Source organism: Paroedura picta, chromosome 4 (assembly GCF_049243985.1).
Source record: "Paroedura picta isolate Pp20150507F chromosome 4, Ppicta_v3.0, whole genome shotgun sequence".
In the NCBI taxonomy this organism is placed as follows: Eukaryota; Metazoa; Chordata; class Lepidosauria; order Squamata; family Gekkonidae; genus Paroedura; species Paroedura picta.
Genome location: NC_135372.1, coordinates 39,724,892 through 39,747,540, shown reverse-complemented (window position 1 = coordinate 39,747,540; position 22,649 = coordinate 39,724,892). Strand labels below are relative to the sequence as shown.

General features: G+C 45.3%; 1 protein-coding gene across 7 annotated transcripts in view; it reads left to right on the top strand.

Annotated features, from left to right (window-relative positions):
* RABGAP1L (RAB GTPase activating protein 1 like) overlaps positions 1-21,934 on the top strand; it is a 218,735-nt gene extending 196,801 nt beyond the window's left edge. For 6 of the 7 annotated variants that reach the window (XM_077332520.1, XM_077332521.1, XM_077332518.1 and 3 more), the window contains 6 exons: positions 10,717-10,827; positions 12,848-12,952; positions 14,236-14,319; positions 14,765-14,836; positions 17,564-17,761; positions 20,451-21,934. In XM_077332520.1, the coding sequence (XP_077188635.1) occupies positions 10,717-10,827; positions 12,848-12,952; positions 14,236-14,319; positions 14,765-14,836; positions 17,564-17,761; positions 20,451-20,627 (747 nt within the window). In that variant the 3' untranslated portion in view covers positions 20,628-21,934. Of the gene's footprint in view, positions 1-201; positions 7,329-10,716; positions 10,828-12,847; positions 12,953-14,235; positions 14,320-14,764; positions 14,837-17,563; positions 17,762-20,450 lie in introns of those variants that run through there. The other variant, XM_077332526.1, reaches the window with a different exon arrangement.
* The last annotated feature ends 715 nt before the right edge of the window (positions 21,935-22,649 follow it).

The window sequence follows — 22,649 nt, the reverse complement described above, 5'->3', positions numbered from 1 at the left end:
GATCTGAAGTGTAATGGGATTCTAGGTCAGAATAATTGCAAGCCAGTTTGACAGATACAAACAGCTGTCTAATGGTTCAGTTAAAGCAGGGGTAGTCAAACTGCAGCCCTCCAAATGTCCATGGACTACAATTCCCATGAGCCCCTGCCAGCATTCGCTGGCAGGGGCTCATGGGGACTGTAGTCCATGGACATCTGGAGGGCCGCAGTTTGACTACCCCTGAGTTAAAGTATTGACCAGAAATACCAGCCCTACAGGTTTCCACCTTTGTTCAGTGCTCTCCCCCAGAGACTGATTCCAGACCCAGACTTAGCAACCTCCAGGTGAGACCTGGACATTTCCCAGAATTACAGCTGAACTCCAGATGACAGAAACTTATTCCTCTGGAGAAAACGGCTACTTTGCTGAGTGGACTCTTTGACATTATATCTGCCTGAGGTCTCCCTCCTCCCTCAATTCTGTCTGCCTCAGACTACCACAAAGTCAAGGTTAGAACCAGGCTGCAAGGCGAGCCAGCCCAGGATGGGCCGAGAGAGGATCAACTGGAGATTTATGGCAAGCTCATAGGGTTTTCAAGGCAAGAAACCGAGAGAGATGATCGGCCATTGCCTTCTTCTGCTCAGGGACCCAGAAACTCCTTGGCAGTCTCCCATCCAGCTAATAACCAGGGCTCACCGTGCTTGTCTTCTGAGATCTGACAAGATTGGGCAAGCCTGGGCCATGTGAGTCATGGTGCCTTAGTGACACCAATGTTATATTCGCCATCTCAGTGCCTTAAGGCCTAAGGCAATGCGAGAGGAAAAATTGACCGAATGCCTAAGTTTAACCGAAAGAAAATTAGAACACTGCCAAGTAAAGGAAGAAGAAAACCCCGCATTAAAGAGAAAAGAAAAAAAATAACAACTAGGAAAAGAATAGTCCCAGCCTCGATGAGTTACCTATCTGTGTGAAAGTGAAGTTTGGAAAATGTTGACATTCCTAGGCCCAGGGGATTTTTGTGTGTGTGTGAATGTCTCCAGGCTCAACCACATCAGTGGATGTTGACGGTCATCTGAATGCGATTGTCAGCCCTGAACGGTGGTAGCTCCAAAAAGTGGAGGAAATAGATCTTTTTCAGAGAACTATCTTTATCTAGGACTGTCACCAGATTTTGGACATTATGCTATAACCTATGTACTGTATATACTCGCATATAAGCCAAGTTTTTCAGCCCTTTTTTTAAGCTGAAAAAATCCCCCTCAGTTTATATGCGAGTGTAAAAAAAAACAGCTGCCAGACAAGACAGGAAGGTGGCAGACAAGTATACTTGCCTGAAGAGCAGAAGCAGGAAGAAAGGAGAGACAGCAAGCCCAGGAGGGAAAGAACAGTCTCCATCTCCCCCTCCCCCTGCCTTAACGAGGCCAGCAGGAGGCCAGCATGGGCAGGACGCTGCAGGAAGCTCTGAAGCTCTCTGAACAGAGAGCAGAAGGAGGAAACGCCCCTAGAGGAAGGCATGGAAAGTGCAGGGAACAGAACACCCGGCTAAGAAGAAGGGAAGCAGCACAGGTTTGAATATCAAAAGACAAGACAGTTTAGAGGGCGAAGGAAGTTGAGAAGAAAAGGGAAAAAAAGATCCTGCCCAAAACAGGGAAGAGGGGAGGAAAGGAGAAAAAGCCACTACCTAAACACCACCCTCGGCTTATATGCGAGTCAATACGTTTTCCAGCATTTTGGGGTGAATTTAGATGCCTCGGCTTATATGCAGGTCGGCTTATATGCGAGTATATACGGTATTCTGAAAGAACCTGAGAATATTTGGGGATATTAGCAGCCTTCAAGACTTGCAACCCCCCCCCCCAAAAAAAAAAAGTGGGGGGGATGAAAAAAATTGCATGGATACAGAAGGCAGGGTGTTGGATTCAAAGAACTGTGAGTGGCACTCCACTGGCAGAACAAATCCTTCCAGCCTCTTCCCTTCTTTTGCAGTTTTCAGACCATGGCTCCTGTGGAAAACATTTTCATCTGCAGTATGCAGGGAAGGGGCAACCGAAGTGGCCTTTGGGTCCCAGAAGGGAGGCTTTTGAGTCCAACCTCCTTTTACTGACTTGGTGGCAAAATAATCCAGTGTGTGCAATAAAATAATTGTGAGATTAAAGTATGCACAGCTCATAGAGGAAGTTGTGCTTTTTTGAAGATACTTTCCACGGGTAAAGGTAGAAAAGAGCAACGATGCATCATCATGGTAGAGAAAAGTGTATCTAGTCCTTCCTGTTCCACAAAATTAAATCTGTGAAACCATTTTCCCTCCACTTAGTACTTCTGACTCACCCAGTAATGTGTTGGGTTCTTTCTAGGTTACGAAGTTGTGCGTGCATTCAGGTGCTTAACAGTGTGGGTGTCTTGTTAAAAAAAAAATCTATTGAGTAAATTGACATCAGCCTCATGCAACCATTAGTGCAAGCTGCTTTTGAAACTCTCCTCGGGTGTCAAACGTGGCCTTTTTGTATCCCCTGTTCAAGAAACAGAACTCTAAAGCCCATGCTGGTGCACAGACAGCAGGCAGGAATAGCCCTTTCCTGCATTTTGGAAGACTGTCTGTCTCTGAGACCAACTGAATTTCCCTGCTTTATTTGCCTCCTGGCATCCTCTAAAGGAAAGCAGGAAGCAATTGCTGACAGGCAAGTCAGTGGTTCCATTTAGAGCAGGGGTAGTCAACCTGTGGTCCTCCAGATGTTCATGGACTACAATTCCCATGAGCCCCTGCCAGCGTTTTCTGGAGGACCACAGGTTGACTACCCCTGATTTAGAGCACTCTGGCTAGTCCTCAGAGGGCAGAGATGTTCATCAGTCAGGATAGTTTCTTATGAGGGCTCAAAGCTGTGAGACACAAGGAAACATCTTCAGAAACAGCAAATCCAGAATCCGAAGTCACCCTTCTGTGGAACGTACTTAGCCCAGGTCTATGACTTAAAACAACGAAGAAGCACAATGATTGATCTAAATATTCCCCCCTTCCCCATGCTCTGGATCATTCCTCAAGCTCTACAAATGTGATAGTGAGGCCTGTTTTGTTAACAGAAATGCTGGGTATTCTGAAATTTGACATCTGGAGCTAAACAGAGGGTGCCTAGCCCTCTCTAAAGCACTCCATCTGGCAGGACTGCCTATTAGCTTTTGTTATGAGTCCAGGATTTGAATTAAAAAAACAGTTTTTCACAGTAGATACTTGACAGTTCCTATTGCTCTGTGTGTTTATCATCCCCTTTGCATCATGCGACTAATTATAAAACTGCTATATTATATAAATTGAGTCTGTTCTAAAACCAGCTGGTAATGTAGGTTAATACAAAGCAAGTTTTGTCTGTAATTATTCTGTTGACCTTAAAGATGCTACAGTGCTTGTTTGCCGTCTGCTATAGGCTGAAACTCTGTTTGAATGATAAGCGGGTGGTTGATTTTGCAGGAAATGCTAGTCAAGGAAGCAGTCGTCTTCTCTGAATGGTATCAGGTCGGAACTGGGAACTTGGAAGATTGCAAGTTACGCTTGCCAGTGGGCAGCAGAAGCTGTCCACTGATGTGAACGTTAGTGTGGAAAAGAGTATGAAACAGCTATTTTTGAAAGAGCCATAACAATAAGCACACAGTAGTAACGCAAACCATAGCTCAGTATCAATAATGGGAGCAGTAATTAGAGAGGCCTGTCTTCTTGTTTATGTCAGTGTAGCTTCTCTGACGCTAGAACAGGTCTTCTCAACCAAGGTTTTATGAAACCCTGGGGGCCATTCTGCACCCGATAAATATAGTGAAATGCTTACTTTATGCAGACGCCATATTTTTGGCATTTTGCACGACATCGCCAACATCCAGTGTCCAAGCACCAAACCGGTAGCTACATCCTCCATTTTAAAGTGCAAGCTAGAGGAGAGCAACCAGCAAGCCACATGCTAAGGAAATGTGTGGAACAGAAGTAGCGCTATCTTTGCCTCCAATTCCCGCCCTCGCACCCGTCTCCCTCTTTTTTCTCCTGGGGACGTTTTTCTGTTTGTTTGTTTTTTTAAGCAAGCTGCCTGGAGCAACGAATAGGAGTTAAATCATGCAGGCAAAGCAACCCTCTCCCCCAGTTAAAAAACAAAGCATGCCTCTCTAAAGTCCCCCTCCAAATTGGGAATGGGATTAATTTTTAAAAAGATTCAAGGCTCATGATTCCATGAGGGGTGGCATTATAAAAAGCACTATGCATCTATGATTAGATTCATAGGCATTTCAATGGAGAAGTTTCACAAAAAAAATTAGCTGCCATCACGGGCCTTAAAACATGGAGAAAGATGATTGGCTGCCTGGCTTGATTGACAGGCGGAGGAGAGTCGCATATAAAGTGCGTTGCTGTCTTCCGCCATTTCAAGCAGGCACACAGAGTGCCAAGAAGCGTGAGAAGGCGACAGGAAAGTGAGAGAGCCAGAAGGTGAAGAATGGTCGGAGGCACGTTATTTTTTAGCGTTACGCCATTTTGCTGGCATAACGCTATTTTTTTCAATGTGCGGAAGTGCCCTGGGATTTCTTGATGGCCCTGGAAGGGTTTCCTGGATGGGTGGGAGTTAATCGGGTTTTTTATACATTTGTAAAAAATTGTTAAACATTTATTGAGTGATATGACCATATACGGTCATGTCAACCTGCTCCCCCTCCCAAAATGGGCAGTGATAGGCGTGAGAAGGGGAGGGGCCCTGGGTGGGAATGTACACAGCTGTATTTTCTGACCATATTCCACATGATCATGCCATTTCTGGGGTTTCTTGAAGCCTGAAGAATGCTTCAGGTTTTTCTCAATGGTGAAAATGTTGAGGAAGGCTGCACTAGAAAATAGCCATGCCACCAGGCTAGGTGAAATGACTGATACTGGAATATCAGCACTCTGACAGCTGGGAACTCACAAGGTGTAGTGGGGGGAGGGAGACTTTTGGGAAATCCATCCTACCCCCAGGAGTATCTAAAAACAACAGGGGTATGATCAGGTTGATTCCCACCTCCCCCTTAATTACTATTGCTCATGATGGGTTTTTCTTTTTGGGGGGGGTGGGATTTACAATAAATCCCCCCCCTGCATTCATGGCTCCTTAAGTTGGTGGAGACCTCTTCTTTGTCTCGGGGTGACCAGATTTGGCCACGTAGGGGGCAGTTGGTTAACAATTATAATGGCGGGGTGGGGTGAAATCAGAAAGCCAGAGAAGGATATTTAACCATTTGCCTGCCTACCATTTTTCTGTTCCAGATCTCTCTCTCATGCACCCTCCGCTTACGTTTCTTTTCACACGATTTACCATCTCTTTATCCTCACACACAGATTTGAAACCTTGCAGTCAAAGAAATCATTGAGGGGAACGCTGTTTGGAATGCAGAACAGGATGGCAGGGAAGTCATAGGGATTCCTTCTCTCTCACGTCTCTATTGTCACTCCCCCATCCCTGCCTAGGGTTGCCAACCTCCAGGTGGGATCTGGAGACATCCCAGAATTACAATTGATCTCCCGACTACAGAGATCAGTTCCTCTGGAGAATCTAGTAGAAGATCAGATGGGGCTCCCCCCTGGAAGATATGCTCCCAGGCCGGTCCATTGGCATGGCTGGTTGTCACACCCCTCTCCTAGCCACCCCAGCTGTTAGTGGGGGGCTATTAAGATAGTGTTCTATTTCCGCCGTACGGTTTTGTATTTTTCTGTAATTTTATGGGGTTTTAATTGGGGATTGTATTATTGTTTTGAACTTTGCATGTAACACGCCATGAGCCGGACTGTCTAGGAGTGATGGGCAATAAATCCAACAACAACAACAACAACAACAATAATAATTAAAAAATGGCAGCTTTGGGTGGTGGACTGTATGGCATTAGACCCCACTGATGTCCCTTCCTCCCACACTCCACTCCTAAATCTGCAGGAGTTGGCAGCCCTTCCCTTACAGCTTTTCTGTTTTCAAAAAGGGGAAACAGGCACTGGGTAGACGTTTACACAGAATTCTATGTATCCCAACAGATAAATTTTGCAGAAAATGATCAATAGGGAAAAAAATGATTAGAAAATATTTCCATTTTGATTTAATATGCTTTTTAGTGTGGTAGAGTGGAGGAGAAAATGGATTCAGTTCTCAGAGACGGTTGGCTTGTTTTGTCTCACTGGAGCTTGCACAAGAGCATTTAGCGTCCTATGCCCTGTAGTTGGATTTTCTGACTTAGAATCAAAATGTCTCAGGCTGGCCTCCTGTGATCTCAAAACAAGTTTAGTTGGGGATGTCAGTCCCCTTAACTCTGAGGAAGTTTGGGCTTCATTGGGTTAGGGATTGGAATATCAGTCTGTTTTAATCAGAATACGGAGAATCCATTCCCTTCTAACGTGGCAGGGCGTTTCTTGCTAATCTCTTAACTGAAGGAGAAGGAAAAAAAAGGTTATGCTTTAAGTGCCCTGCTTTCTTTTCAAGAAATTGCTCTCTGGAAGACCAGAGTTTTAAAATGTACACCTAGCAACAGACAGCACAGTGGAAAAACTGTGCGCTCCGCCACATTCCTAGACTCACTTTAGCTTTTCCAACTTAGTGATGCAAATAGTTTTCAGCTCATTTGTCTGCGTTTATCCTTTCCCCTCCGAACTGATTCCATACCAGCAGGGATCCAGGACACTATTCCTACTATCCCTGCTATCCCTCTGCCCCTCCTCCCCCACGTCATCCTCTCAACCACTTTGTGAGGGCGATGGGAGGTGTTTCGAGATTATCTTGATTGAGTTGGGACCTGTACTCAGGTCTAACCACAGTAGTACTAGTCTGTTTTTTTAATTATTATTTATTCCTTCTTCTTTTTTTTAAACTCGCTTAGAAAATAGCCTCCATGAAAGACAGTCACTGTGCAAATATCTGCTCTGTTGCAATGAAATATGACAATGAAGAGGTTTGGCAAGCTGCTTGACACATTGAGTCACCTTCGGCTTTAGGAACAACCGTGAAGTCAGCCTGGCTAATCCGCCTAAGATGTCCATGCTGGAAAAGGATGGTTGAGGGTGGAGTTTAGGGCATTACCAGCTTTCCTGAGTTGGAACTTGCCTTCTGGCTTCAAACTTCCTTCCAGCTGCTTTCATAGTTTGGACCTGGAATAAGTTACTGATTTGTTTTTGTTTTTAAGAGCCAACTCAATTTCTGCTCCAACGCAGCAGAACTGACAACTTGAGACTTTATTTACTTCCTAATTTTTGCTTGCTGGTATTTAAAGTTCACTGGATTATTCCGCCGTCTCTCTCCCTGTCTCTCCCTCTCGAATTTATATATATGAGTGAAAGCAGTAGTTGCTCTGTGACTTTAGTGGAGGTAAGTTTGATCTATGTGCACATTGCTGTGTTTTATATAGTCCTCACTGTTTGGGAAATGCAGAGTCCTCCTGAGCAAGCTGCATGCCTTCTTGCTGCTGCTGTGACCTACCATTGGTATTTTGTAACAGCCAGCCAGCAATTGTGGGGCATTGCTAGAGGAAATCTCTGTTTGCATCTAAGGCTAGGGTAGCCTGGTTGTAAGAGTCTGTCTCCAGAGCGTGTTATACTTAAATTGAATCTGAAATTTCCCCAGAGACCACGAAAACTATCCTTGAGATGCATAACTTAGTCTTTTCCTCTGAAAAGCTCAGTTTTTCCTCAGGATTTAAGTGTTTTGTTAGCTGTTTCCAGAAGAAGGGCTGGGACTAACATGACATTATTGTTCCACGCAAGAAGTGCCTTTGGAGGCGGCCGGGGTGGGGTGGGGGGAATATTAGAATTGGTCCCTAGACTTTTTAGAGCGCAAAGGAGTAAACAGCAGCTTAATAAGAGACCATCAGGCAGAAAACGGAAAAGTCCTGGACTTCCGAACTTGCACTCAGTCATTTCCTGTAATGGATAAGAAACATTTGTGTTTAAATTCGGCAAAGGGTTTAATCGCAGGTGGGGAGGACGCTGCATTTCCTGCCGCACGGCTTGCTTGTCCACTTGTGTCCGTCTGTGACGGTAAAGCGAGGGGCTCCCCAGCTCACGTGTGTGCTTTTTGGCTTTGCAAGCACCAAAGCTTTTGGCGAGCACATAGCAAAAGATATAGAGCAAACTTGTTCAGGCTAGGCAGCTCTCTTGGGGAGGGGAAAAAACCCATTTAGTTGCCTTTCTACCAGCTTACTTCAAGATGTACCATAGTCATTTGCTCCAAATTTAGTCTGGTGGTTTTGTCTGTTTCTGTCTTTTAATCTGAGGAGAAGAATTACCAAATTGAATCCCTTTTCTATCTCCCACTTTTGGAATTAGGGTAGCATAAGAATGTGTAGATGGATAACCTATTCTCCAAGGACATCAAGGCAGCATTATATAGTTTTCTCCCCCTGGTTTTTATCCTCGCAACATCCCTGTGAGGTAGACTAGGCTCCCTGGCCCAAGAGCATTAATTGAGTTTTAGGGCTGAAAAGGGGGGGGGGGGATTTGAACTCAGGTCTCCCTGATCTAGCATATTAACAATGTTGGCTCTCCATTTCTGCCCTATCAGCTGGCTTTATTTAAGGAACTGGTCTGCCTTTTGCATTGTAGTTAACTTTGGGCTACCTCCTACACAGAACTAGTTATTTCACATGTTGTGGAGCAGTGGTCCCCAACCTTTTTATCACCGGGGACCACTCAACGCTTGACAATTTTACTGAGGCCCGGTGTGGGGGGGGGAGTTTACTCCTCTACTCTCAACCACTGCCCTAACACTCTCTGATCGCTATGGTAATGTTTAAGCACCCCTTCAAAATAAGATATACACCACAACAGTGAACATAAGGAACATTTTATTTTCATGGAAATTTTAACTCATGACAATGACAAATCAATGGGAACCCTGAGCTTGTTTCTCTGCAATGAGATAGTCCCATCTGGGAGTGATGGGAGACAATGACACCCGAAGTGTGTTGTAAAGGGCTGGGGGGGGGGATGAAGTAAAGGGCCGGGGGGGGGGGAAGGCATCCTTCGGGGCCCACCTCCAATTAGTCGACGGACCACATGTGGTCCGCAGCCCACAGGTTGAGGATCGCTATTGTGGAGTACACATACATACAAAGTACAGTTGGTCTCAGACACCTGTCCAGTTTTATTCCTTCCAGCATATCATGCTGGGAATGGCCACGTCTCTGTTCCTTTTCAGTTTGAGCATAAATATAGTGAATCTAGAACTTTGATGTCCCTTTAAATGAAATCCATGTACTAGAACCAGCCAAATTGACATAAAACTCCTTGTTTTAAATGCACATTCATCTGAGTTGCTCAGAGGCATTGTTGCATCATTCATGAGTTGTAAGCACTATAATATGAGGCGAAAATAATATCACTTCCAGTCATAATTTCAGCATTAAGACTGTGGCAAAGCTGTTGGTGCAAACTGGAGGTAATCCTTATATATATAAAATTAGGAGAGTTTCATATATTTGACATCTGGATTTGAATGTTTAAAGAAAGTTTCCGTATGAGGGAAATAATTCTTCCTGTCAGTTTTTTCCTGAATTTCTAGCATTTGTTTAAAAAAAAACTTGCTAAAAGGTCATCTAAAAAAAACCATTCATTGTAGAGCTATTCCTTTCCTCTGTTATCACTGCAATGAAAGGGGATGGCGATTTTTTTAAAACTGAAAATTGGGGATTCAGAGAACACCCCCTCCCCCTGTGGCAGTGGGAAGAGATGGCTGCTGAGGGGACAGGGGCAGCGAAAATGGCTGCCATGTGGGTAAGACCAGACATAATTCTGCTTTGCCATGTAGGTACATCTCCCCAGGCAGGACAGACAACAGTGTATATTTATGTAGCTCCTCCAGTCCACCCCTCAGAGTAACATCTTAATTCTTTTTCCTGCTGTTTATTTAGGACATTCATTAATCTGCTTTGCTCCACAATAGGGATCCAGAGCAGCTTCCAGATGTACCCAAGTATAATTTAAACAAGCAAAATACAATTAAAACAAACAGGCAAAAATATTAAGCACAAAATAGCATTTTATAGGCACTTTCAGCTGGAGCATCTATCCAGTGTGTTCCCTTTCTTGTGGACTGTGCTTCAGTGGACATACAAGAATGTCCAGAAACAAGCTGCTGTTCCATCTCTCCCCCCCCCCCCCCCCCAAACAGATTTCATGGGCATACATATCAATTTTGGAAGATGCTAAAAGAATACGTGCAAATCGTTCTGGCTCATTCGATTAATTTGAAACGAGGAGTTAATAAATACTGGGATGTTTGAAAGGCATGGGATGAGTAGAGCCAGATTAAAGTTCTGTCATCATCGCCGCCTCAACACCGTAGCCTGCATGCCACGTTTTATCCTCAGCCCTTCTTCTGATAATGATTTTCATCAGAAGAGAGTTTTTCTTTTCTCTTCTGCAAGGAAACCTTAACAATCACTGTGTTGTTCCTTGAACCTTGCACTTAAATAACCACCAGTAGCACAGCGTTGGAGGAACCACTAATTTCTAAGGTACACTTAAAGAAGGGACGCATTTTCCTTCCACCTTAACAGGACAGGTCAGATGAGAAACTGCCGGCTTAATTCGCTCTTGAAGCAGCTTAAAGCAGCAATCTTGTCCTTCTCGTATCACTCACTCTCTTCTGAGTTTTGCGCAACCGAATACATTTCACTTCTTGCTCCATCTTGCTCAGTGTTGGTTAACTTCCGGATTTTTTTTTCTTTTTGTGGCTTCTCCCCCCCCCCCCCTTGCAGAAGGAGAACCGCAGGCTTCAGGAAGCCAGCATGCGGCTTGAGCAAGAGAACGACGATCTCGCGCACGAACTTGTAACAAGCAAAATCGCTCTGCGAAACGACTTGGATCAGGTGAACTTTAAAAAGCCTTTCTCCGCAACCGAGTGTCAGCCGAATCCCTGTGCAGCCGGAGAGCAGAATTCAAGCAATAATTCTGGTCCCCAAACTTTTGGCATCTGTGAGCTGCTGGGCGGGATGCAGGGGAGGGAGTCGGTTATAATTGCACACAGAATGTCCCTGTGCTATCTGGGTGCCACTGCAAACATACTATAATTACCCCCCATTTAATTGCTGATTGATTGCAAAACGTTAGCAACAAGGACCGGAATATAATTTTGCAAGCAATTTTGAGCTTTGCAAGCCAGGGTCGGAATATAAATTTGAACAGCATTTTTGCCAGAGAGAATTTTCCGAAGTTCTCCAGAGCTGTGTTTTGAAGTATATTAGAAGAAGTTCTTTTGGGCTGCAGGCATCTCGCCACACAATAACAGGTTTTCTACCTTCTATGGTCCTTGTAAAAATTAATGATGTATGAACAGTGCTTTGTGCCTACAGGAAAACATGCACACCATTATCACTGTTCCCAGCAAGTCAAATAACATTCTCGTGTGTGCCGCTCTGTGCCCATTCTGCTACTCTAGAAGAAAATCATATGCTTCTGTACATTCAGTTGTGATGCGTGTTGGATCCCCATTAACTGTTTTTTATCGGAAGGGAATTCCATGAACTTCCTTGCCCCCAAATAAAAGAAAAGGTCGGTGGTTATCAGTATAAGGGCATGTTGCCAGGAGTCTTTAGTCAAGTCCAGAAATGTTTTAACTCTGCAGTAACAAGTCACATTTGTCAACTTCCTTGGTATCTGTGAGACTTGCATGAAGCTCAGAGGAATGACATCTCTGACAAAGAAAGGGAGTAGAGCTATGCTGTACCAAGTCTGCAAAGAAAGAACCTCAAAAAAAAAAACTAGTTTCCCAGTTATCCTTCTGCATGTTTCATCAATACAAATGGCACCTGTATGATTTTTCCAGTGTGGAGCTATTTAACTACAGCTGATGAGGTGGGAATTCGGTCCCCTGGTTCAGTGTTTCTTTTCACAAAAGCACATCCTGATGCTTGATGTCCATTATTGATAGATGAACTGGGCTGCAAAGGGTCAGCTGTCCCCACACACAAACATACACCTGGCTGCAGCTTTCCACACATCGTTAAGGGAGCCTGCCCCCCTTCTTGAAAATGATGGCTCCAGACTATGGTTGAACTCATTGGATCACTGTGGATGACAGCAAAACACAATGAGATTGGGCGTTATCAATCAAAACAGGATCATCACATCCTCAGACTGCTCATCGGATCAAACCCATTCCAGTGGACTTCCAATGAGCAGTGTGACCAAGTTAGAGTAAAACTCACTTCTAGCACAAAGATCCTTTTCTAAGAGTTTTGACGGTTGTTGAAAGCATATAAGTCCCCAAGTTGTTAGAAAAACAGCTCAAAAACTCAGACATGACTCCTTAAGACAGCGTGATATAGTGGTTAAAGAGCGGTGGGTGGCCTCTGATCTGGAGAACTGGATATGATTTTCCCCTCCTCCACAAACAACTAGCTGTGTGACCTTGGCCCAGTCACAGTTCTCTTACAGCTGTTCTCTCAGCCCCTAACTCACAAGGTGTCTGTTGTGGAGAAAGGAAGGGAAAGCAATTCTAAGCCACTTTGAGACTCCTTCAGGAAGTGAAAAGTCAAGTAATTGACTCATTTCTGCTCTCCTTGTGATATGTACTTCTGGGCTCTGTGTCTTGATCCAGGCACTCAGACAACTAGCCTTAAGAGTCCACTAGAGCCTGCTATCTCCATACTACTGGAATGAGAAAGTGGGTAAAGGAAAGGCAGGGGGTGAGGCAAGCAATGGGGCATTCCTTCTCCACTCTTAAGAGTTCTGGTGACGTTCCCAGGCTGCTATGGAAGACCTTTTGGACCAAATGCCAAGGAGTGGGGAGGGATTAGATTCTAAACGAGATGAAGCCATGGGCATCTGCTCATCGGTGCATACCTAAGTGTCATTCTTGTAAAGCTGAGCCCTTCTTTGAATTCTCAGGCTGAAGACAAGGCGGATGTTTTGAACAAGGAATTGCTACTGACAAAGCAGAAGCTGGTGGAGACTGAAGAGGAGAAAAGGAAACAGGAAGAAGAAACAGCCCAGGTAGAACTCCTCCTCAGTGTGTGTGAGGGATCTCAGGAATCCGCATGCAAAACACTCAGTGGGAAAAACAAAACGGTAGCCAAACATGCATCAAATTGCTGGACAGTTTCACATCAAAGGGCCGTCAGCTACAAAGAAGGTGTGGCCAGCTCAAGCGGCAGCTTTTGGGTGTTTGCATGCTGGAAAGATACTGGTGGTCCATTGAGAATATATAGAAATGCTTTTTGCAAGTTACATTTAGCGCAATGAGGCTTCCCCTGGAGAAGTCCCTAGTGGATTGTGGCTCGTTTAATGAGAGGAACTGCCGTTTGGACATGGCTGAGTCGAACGTGTGCTCAAGGCTGGTTTCTGTGCTTTGTCAGAAGAATATGAAGCCAGACCCAGTTCCCTGCAGAAAAGGTTCATGCGCAAGATCACTTTTATTCCAAAAACAAACAGACAAGAGTGTCTTAAACTGTGGAGCTTCTCCTGCAGCCCCAACACGCAGTTCCATACTTTGTGATTAGAATTGCTATTGCACACATAGTCACTTAAAAAGAAGGGGAAATGCAAAGTCTTACCTCTCATTTTGATTACATAAAAGGGGAATAAATAATGGTGCAATGGTGCTAATTCTGCACCTGCAACCTCAAAACAGGAAGGTAGCAAGCTTGGATCAGCAGATCTACATTCATGTACTCCCAAAAGTCTACTTCTCAATGGGGATATGGCAGTAAAGGGGATTATGGCCTTCCTGGGTTTTCATTCCCTGCATGCTCTGTGACTTTTGAGAACCATGAAAGGTGCTTTGCTTGCTTTCATACTCTTAGCTGGAATCATAAGAACATCATGTTACCCCATCCTGTTAAAATGGGGGAGGTCTGGTGCAGGCCATCCCAAGTCCTAGAGAACAAAAGGTAGAGCTTGGGGGAGGGGGGCGGGGAGAGCCTGTTTGGCAAAAGGAATTCCAGATTTTTTTTCTACTGTGGTAGAATCCCACTGAAGACCATTCTGTGCCAGGATTACCATCAGTGGGTGGAAAATACTGCACCGTATATCACAATCTGGAGGACATAATTACAGTATTACCTGAGCGAGAAATCGTTACACCCTCAAAAATGTTCAGGCTTGACCTAGGAATTAAGATTTCTTGCAAAGATTTCCTCAGAAGTGGGGATTCATGATGTACAACAGTAGCTTTATTGTAGATGATGAAGGGTGTGTTCAAGAGAAGGATTACTTGCTTAATCACTGAGACATTTGTCCACCCTTGGTGTTAATGCCTTCTCTCGTTCTATGTGTAGCTGAAAGAAATCTTCAGAAAACAGCTGGAGAAGGCAGAATCTGAAATAAAGAAGACCACTGCCATTATTGCAGAATATAAACAAGTAACGTTTCTTGATTTGTTTTTTTTTAACTTTTGGTTGACCTTCCAGTATGTTTAACCTTGTCTTGGGCATTCATGTTTCTTACAAGCCACTTTACAAATTGCAATCGTTTGATTTCTGAGGATAAAATTCTTAGCTACCTCCCAGCACAGCCCAGTAAAAGGCATGTTTCCCCATTACTCATGTCTGTTGGCTGTTAGCCAATTATAATTTGTTTGTCACATCCTTCGCTCCATTAAAGATGCAGATCCTCCGTGCTAATTTGTAGAGTTTAATTATCAGCCTTGCATGTATTCCTAAATCATCTGACAGCAAATTACTGTTGACGGAATAGAGGCTTTATAGTAGAATGCAGGCAGCTGAAATGTTGGTGCCTTTTAGTATAGATTCCCTTTTCTTTGAAAAGCAAACATTATTGTAAGTATACCTCGGTATTTCTTCCTAGATTTGTTCCCAACTGAGTAGCAGGCTGGAGAAACAGCAGACTGCCAGTAAAGAGGAGCTCGAGGTTGTGAAGGTAAGAACAGATGTCCCTAACATAGAATAGTCAAATGTTGTTGACTATTGTCCTGTGACAAGCTGGGTGGTGAAGATAAGAGCTTCATCACCAACCCCTGACGGCACCCTCCTTTGAAGTGCCATACAGGAAGTGCTTGAGCTTCTTTATCTGAGAGATGACATTCAGGAGCTCTTTCCTGTAGCATACCATGACAGAGGCAAGGGCCAGTGGCAGCCTCTTCAACATACCACCATGGTAATCATATTCTTTACACTGGGATATTCAGGCTTTCCACTGTAGATCTTCTCTACCTTTTACAATCGTAGAGATGCAAGTGGGACTGGTCACAGTCCTGCAAAGTTTTGTAAAGTTGCACCTGTTTTAAATGGTACACTCATATCCTAAAGGCTGAACGTCCCCTTATATTTCCCCATGATATTTTCTTTAATGCTGTAATAGTAAACACCGTCCATATTGCCTCATAGATTAAAATGTTGAAGTCCTGTCTAATTCTCAAGAAAGTGGAAGCTGCAGTTTCCAAATTCCCAGCATTTTTCAAATACTCACTCTGTCTTTGGCCTACAAGGCAGTGCAGAGGCAGGGGAGTGTCAGGAAGTGCAGCAGTGCCTTCTTGCAAGGGGCAGGGAACCTTCCCTGTTGGTCTCAGTGGTGGGGTCACCAGGGAGAGCAGCAGGCACAGAGTGTGTAGTCAGCCTACTGCGGTGCTTTCTGGTGGTGGGGAGGCTGTGCGGTATCTGATGGTTCTCAGAGCTCTACCTGCCTCACAGGGGTATCTGGCATGGGAACAGGAAGGGAAAGGGGGTTTGTAAGCTGCTTCAGGTAGTGAAAAGCAGAGTATAAAAAACAACAGCACTTCTATTACTTCTGTCTCTGGACTAAAAAGCAACCAAGTCGTTCCTCTCCCCCCAAAATGTGTGATCTTTCTATTCAAATTATGTGCATTTGAGGCAAATTTATCTTAACAAAACTCAAAATTACAGGTCACCTTGTCAGGAGGGCAGGATGGAAAAACACAAATGTACTAAGCTTTACCCTGCTCCCATGAGCCTCCAGGGAAGGGCGGGGTATAAATAAATACATAAATAATATTTGATTTTAACATACCTTAAATGTTGATTCAAGCAATAGCTTGTCCTCTAATGGAGTAACATGACACTGTGTGAAGATGCTATTGCAGAAACTTAGGAAGTATGGCAAGAGAATGCCGTGTGTTCTATTGCTCTTCATTAAAGAGGTTACTGAGGGCCATTCCGCACCGGGATCCATGTTGCAAATTGTTTGCTGAACGAAAAATCGCGGAATCCGTCATTATGCACACCTGCCTTTGTAGTGGAATCCAGTTGCGTTTCTATCGTTTCCCACAGGGTTCCAGTCTCGGCAAAAATCGCTAGAAAGGAAGCGCTATTGCTGAGCTGTGTCCCGCCCCTGGCCGTCAAGCAGCCAATAGGCGGCCGTTATCATGCTCCCAAACAGCCCCTTTCCCTTTAAGGAAGGTTTAAAAAAAAACACACACACACCCATTGCAACGAATATGCGTTGATTCGTTGCAACGGAGAGACCCATCCAGCTAGCAGGTGATGTTTGAGCTGCCGTTTCATCGTTGCCATGCTCCCCCTGAGTGGAAAAAAAAAATCCCCCCCCATGGGCGCGATTTTCGGCCGAAAACAGTGTGAAAAATAAAGTGAAAATAAACCAGCAAACGGGCCTCTGTGATGCTTGTGCTTGGTGACTTTAAACAGAGGGACTGCAGCCGGGGAAGCCTCACTGGGTAAACGAAGGCTCGCCGGTGCGTTGATCTCCGCTCGCTCGGAGAAAAAACAATGGCGATTGCTTCGCCGGAAGATCAGAGGAGAGAGCCAGGGGGAGGGAGTTTGCAGAAACCGCAACAATGGTAACGCACAGAACTTTCCCGCTAGTGTTGCAGATTGGTTGCAGGAGTGTAGCGCTTTCCGGAGGGTGAATCCACTTTTTGGGATTTCCCTGAAAGCGCTACAACGAAGCGCTTTTTGCGGATCGGTTTCAGGAGTGTTGCAGATTGTCAACGACGTTGTGCATAACGACAAAACTGTAGCAATTTCAATTAGTAACCATTGTGCTATTTTGGACGAATGCGGAACGGCCCTGAGAATTGACATGCAGTAGTCTCTGAATAAGAGCCTCTTGTGGCTCAGAGTGGTAAGGCAGCAGACATGCAGTCTGAAAGCTCTACCCATGAGGCTGGGAGTTCAATCCCAGCAGCCGGCTCAAGGTTGACTCAGCCTTCCATCCTTCCGAGGTCAGTAAAATGAGTACCCAGCTTGCTGGGGGGTAAACAGTAATGACTGGGGAAGGCACTGGCAAACCACCCCGTATTGAGTCTGCTATGAAAATGCTAGAGGGCGTCACCCCAAGGGTCAGACATGACCGGTGCTTGCACAGGGGATACCTTTACCTTTTAGTCTCTGAATACAAAAGTATTTCCAGATGATGTCACTGTGCCGTCTTGGATATGGCTGATACAGGAAAAGCAGACTCACGTGGGAAAGGCTGACTCCATCCGCTCAGTGACTTTGCTATCGGCTTAGCTCAGGGGTGGTCAAACGGTAGCTCTCCAGGTGTCCACTGCCAGCACCATCAGGGGCTCATGGTAGTTGTAGTCCATGGGCATCTGGAGCACCACAGTTTTGCCACTACTAGTTTAGCTGATGCTGTTGTTCTCACATACAACAACTGAATCTATTTCAGGGCAAGGTGATGGCCTGCAAACACTGCAGTGAAATCTTCAGCAAGGAAGGGACGCTGAAAGTGACTGCCTTGCCCAGAGAAAGCCAAGGGATGGAAACGGATGATGAAAAGGACGCCCTTAACAAACAGCTGAGGGAGATGGAGCTGGACCTGGCACAGACCAAGCTACAACTTGTGGAGGCCAAATGCAAAATACAGGTGACGCGATCTCTCTTAATAAGCCGAGAGTGTTGTAGAAGAGGTGCAACCTCTGCATTCCTCGGTTTGTTGCACCGGGGAGACAAATGGCTGCCACTCAATGTGACCTCCTTTTGTGGCATCCTGTAACAAGGCAATGAACCACTGAATTTTGGATAACACATGCCTATTTGCAGTAGGGAGAAGCTCCTCGTACACCCCAGCACATGGGCTGCTTTCCGCTGATACTATAAGAAGGTGGAGGGCAAGGTTTTGCAAGATGCTTCATATTTTTAAGGGTCTGGCTTCCTGGTTAGAATTGTTACAGAGATTATTATTGATGAGCAGGCGTCTTAGCTGGAGATTGAACCACTAATTCTTTTCATATGCAACGCCAAACCCTGGATCGTTTCAGGCGTGGTTCATTTTTCAGGCCAGGAATCAGCTCACAGACAATCACTGAAAATCCTGGTTGCAGGGCCTCTCTTTACCTGCAAGGGCCTGTCTGTGGTCCCACCTGAACTGTAACACCAGCTGAAGCTTCACTGCAGTCACCAAGTAATTTATAACTGGCTGGTATCATAGTGGGTTTGCATCAGCTGTCGGCAGAGAAAGCATGAAGATTAAACCACCTGACATGCAGCAAGAGCGTAAAACCAGTATTATATTGCAGGATTTCCCAACCACCGTACTGTGGTAGTGTATGCAAAGACTCTCTCAATGGTACCACGGCATGGTGGTTTTCAAAATGGCAGCTGGAGAGAGCCCTCTCATCCCGTGCCTGCCGTTTCCAGCTCTGAGTAAGGAGAAAGAAAAAGGTTGGGCACTTTTGACCCACCTCCTCCCAAAGTGGCCGGTGATGGGCTTGGAGGGGTTGGGAAGGGGAGGGGCCCCTGCCATTTAAACTTTTGCCACCTGAGGCTCCTCCCCTTCCAGGGTATGTAGCAGGGAGGCGTGGCCAGCGGACATCACTTCCTGGTACCTTGAAGTCTGAAAAATATTTCAGCAGTACCTAGGATAGCCCAGACAAGACCAGTCCCATCAGATCTTGGAAGCTAAGCAGAGCTGACCCTGGCTGGTTGACCATGAGTCATTGGCTCACCGCCTCACCGGGGCCAGAATTCAGGGAACAGCCCCTCAGGGACTGCGCTCCTTCCTCCAGAACCGGACACAGAGGGTTGCGGTGAGTGAGGAATTATCTCACCCTTATCGACTCCCCTGTGGAGTCCCTCAGGGCATGGTTCTTTCTCCCACACTATTTAACATCTTTATGTGCCCTCTAGTACAGCTGGTTGTCACCAGTATGCGGATGACACCCAGCTCTGTCTTCTCATGGATGTCCACCCAGACCTCCCCCCCCCCGTTAAATTTGCCAGATGTTTGCAAGCCGTTGCTGGATGGTTAGAGCAGAGCCACCTGAAACTCAACCTCTCCTGTGGCTGGGCAGAAAGGCGACAGGACAGGAAGCGAGCTTGCCCACCTTGGCTGGGGTACAGCTTAACATCTCGTCCTTGGCAAGGGATCTGGGTGTGATTCTGGATGCCTTTTTATCTGTGGAGGCCCAGATCACAGGAGTAGCCCACCAGGCATTTTTCCATCTTTGCCAGGCTTGGCTAATAGCGCCCTACCTGTCTCCCAAACATCTAGCCATAGTGATCCATGTGACGGTCACCTCCAGAACTGGTTTTTGTAATTCACTCTACACTGGCCTACCCTTGTCCTTGATCTGGATACTCCAGCTGGTGCAATATGGAGCTGCAAGAGTCCTCAGACACCTTGGAGGACCCATATCCAGCCTATGCTGAGGCAGCTGCATTAATAGCCAGTCATGGCTCGGATCAAATTCAAGGTTTTGGTTTTAACCTTTAAGGCCATTTGGGGCTTGGGCCCTGCCTATCTGAGGGACTGCTCGCCTGCTTATGCCCCCTGCAGAGCCCTTTGCTCTGACAGCACAAATCTCTTGGAGGTCCCTGATCCTAAGGAAGTGTGCCTGGCCTCGACCAGGGCCCAGCCTGATGGAACAAGCTCCCAGGAGAGCTGAGGGCCCTGATGGAGCTGTCACAGTTCTGTAGGGCCTGCAAAATGGAGTTTGCCAGGTCTTTGGTTGAGGCCAGTGCTAGGGACACAATAGCCTCTCCTCAGGCTTAGTTGTATTACATCTACACCCCATCTCTAGGGAGGTCTGCTCGGGGGATAGGGAATTTTTCGGTCGCCAGTCTTTGTGGTTGTAGGGGGTCTTCGGGCCCTGGGTCTAATGGGTTTTATATGGAGTTTTGGTGTGTATGTGTGTTATGTTGTAAGCCACTGCGAGTCTTTGGAAAATGGTGGGATATAAGCTTAATTAAGTAGTAGTAGTAGTATAGTATGTGGACAGGAGACCTCCAAGGATTTACATAGATTTGCATGGTAGTTCCTCCAGAGAATACTAGGGGTCATGATGTGGAAACAGAAAATGGCAAACCACTCTCCAAATATCCCTTGCCTGGCTGATGGGCAATCCTCGGATCTCCTGGCTCCAACTACACACAACACACAATAGATAAGAAATAATAATTCAGTTATGCAGAGTTCTAAAGAAGCACATCTTACTAAAGTTAGCTAGGTTCATGAAGCAATGTAACTGGCACGGATATAAATTACTCCGAAGTTTCCGCCGCTTTATTTGATGGACTAGTTCTTTGCTCACTGTTGACCTCTTCTCCCTGCTTAGGAACTGGAGCACCAGAGAGGAGCCCTAATGAGCGAAATCCAGGCGGCCAAAAACTCCTGGTTTAGCAAAACCCTGAACTCTATCAAAACGGCAACTGGCACCCAGCCACCCCTGGCCCAGCAGCCACAGCCCCCTCCGCCTCCGATGCCGTCCTCACCCAAAGAGGGGAGCACATAGCTGGAGTCGGATTCCAAGCACAAGAGCACAATGAACAAAGCAGCTGCAGCCCCCTAAAGATTTCCTCCCAAGGAACCCCATGGGGGGAGAGAAGGGGGGCAAGGCAGAGAGCCACTCTTGAAACATACTCCTTCGGTGTTTTTCATTTGTTCTGACGTTGCCCTTTCTCAAGGGAAGTTATTTAAAGAATCCTGTTTTTAAGTGGAATATTTCTTTCCTAACTGCCTTGCCCAAAGCCACATTCCCTGACACCTTCATCTTTGACATGTTATTTTGTACGCCTAGGTGTTAAAAGATGGGTAACCCATAATTCAGAACTAAGCGTTTAGTAGGTCGGTAAAAATTACTTGGGATTATTTTTACCTTGTTTAAACAGAGGGTTTCTTCCCTCCCGTTAGAGGAAAAGAGAAGGGGGGGGGGACCAGCTGGTACTGTCACAAAGAAGCCCACCATCCCGATGCCAGACCAGGGACTGGTGTCTCCGCTCCATCTCAAGAGGCTGCCATCTGACATTTAACTCTGTAACCATGCGTCTACTCTTTCAAGGCTTGGGTCTCAAGCCACATCTACGAGCGGGACCGCAGTTAATATATTTTTTAACATTCTTGTGAAGCTACTAAATGAGAACATGCCGTAAAATTGTGTCTCCTTCAATGCTGCCTTCACTTTAAGAATTCCGTAAGTTATTTCATAACATTGAAACTAAAGGAGAGGATTTTCTGCGTTCTCTTTTGCCAACTAGCAGACGTGGGGCACAATTCTCTGGGAAGTTCCTCCCAGACTTTTCAATGACCTGGGGGCTTGCCAGAGAACTTTCTGGTATCTTATTGCACTTCTTGTGTGACTCTCAGTAATTTCAGTGGGATGCGCAAGGAGCAGGAGACATTCCTGATAAAATGTGTCCAAAACATTTACATGAAAAGCGATCCACAGTCTTCACTGGCCAGGGAAGCTTTTCAGATGATTCCTGTATCTGTCTGGAAACCATAATTGTTTTATATCTTTCTAACGTGCAAAAAAGGCATTTGTTACATTTTTTGAATTGAACATAAAATGTTTATAGAAATGCTTATTTCATGGAGAATTAAAACTTATGACTTAAATTGATGGAAATATTTTTTTTATTATATTTAACGTGTATAATGATGTCTCATAAGTCAGCATCACTACTGGACAAGAAGTTAGTTGTGTATTTGGTTTTCATGTTAAAAAAAAATGTTCCAGGGACGTTGTCCTGTTCTGATTTTAATCCAAATTAATGCAATAGCCTATTGGTTGTTCTGTACAATAAAGTTTAAAGATGCTCACTTGGTACTTCATTACCAGACTATTTGCAAAGGGTTTCGAATGCAACAGTGGACAGAAGCTTGATTTTGATCAGCTCTCAGTTCCTGCCTGCAGCAGTTTTGCAGTGTGCCCATGCTAACTTTTGTTGCTGTTAAAAAAAATAGCACCCTGCTTGTCCGGCCTGTAGTGGTACAGAACAGTCCCTTTCCAGTTCAGGATTCTTCCACCTTATTCAGCTGCAGGCCAGAGAGACAATGGGGTTTTCTTCTTTATTTTATTTAAAATATTTGTGGATTCTCCTTTCCCCAAGATAAGTGTGACCCAAGTCTGCTAACCCAGTTAGAAGCAGTACACATTGTGAAACCAAGACTAAAACAACCAGCAAGGATTTTTTACAAGAGATCAATAGAGACGGCTGCCCTTCAAGGAGTCCTCAAAAATGTCAAAGCATTTGTCTCTAGAGCAGGGGTAGTCAACCTGTGGTCCTCCAGATGGGAATTGTAGTCCATGAACATCTGGAGGACCACAGGTTGACTACCCCTGCTCTAGAGGAGCCAAAGGCTCTTGTAAAAGAGTTATACACACGCATACAAATATATCGCCCTCCCTGGGCGCTCAGGGAACTGCATGATAAGATTTTTTTAGGTAGACTATTTGCCAAGATCATAGCAGCTGAGGAAGAGGCCTGCAGGCAGACAGTGGTTGAACATATCGGGCATAGGAACAACTAAAAGG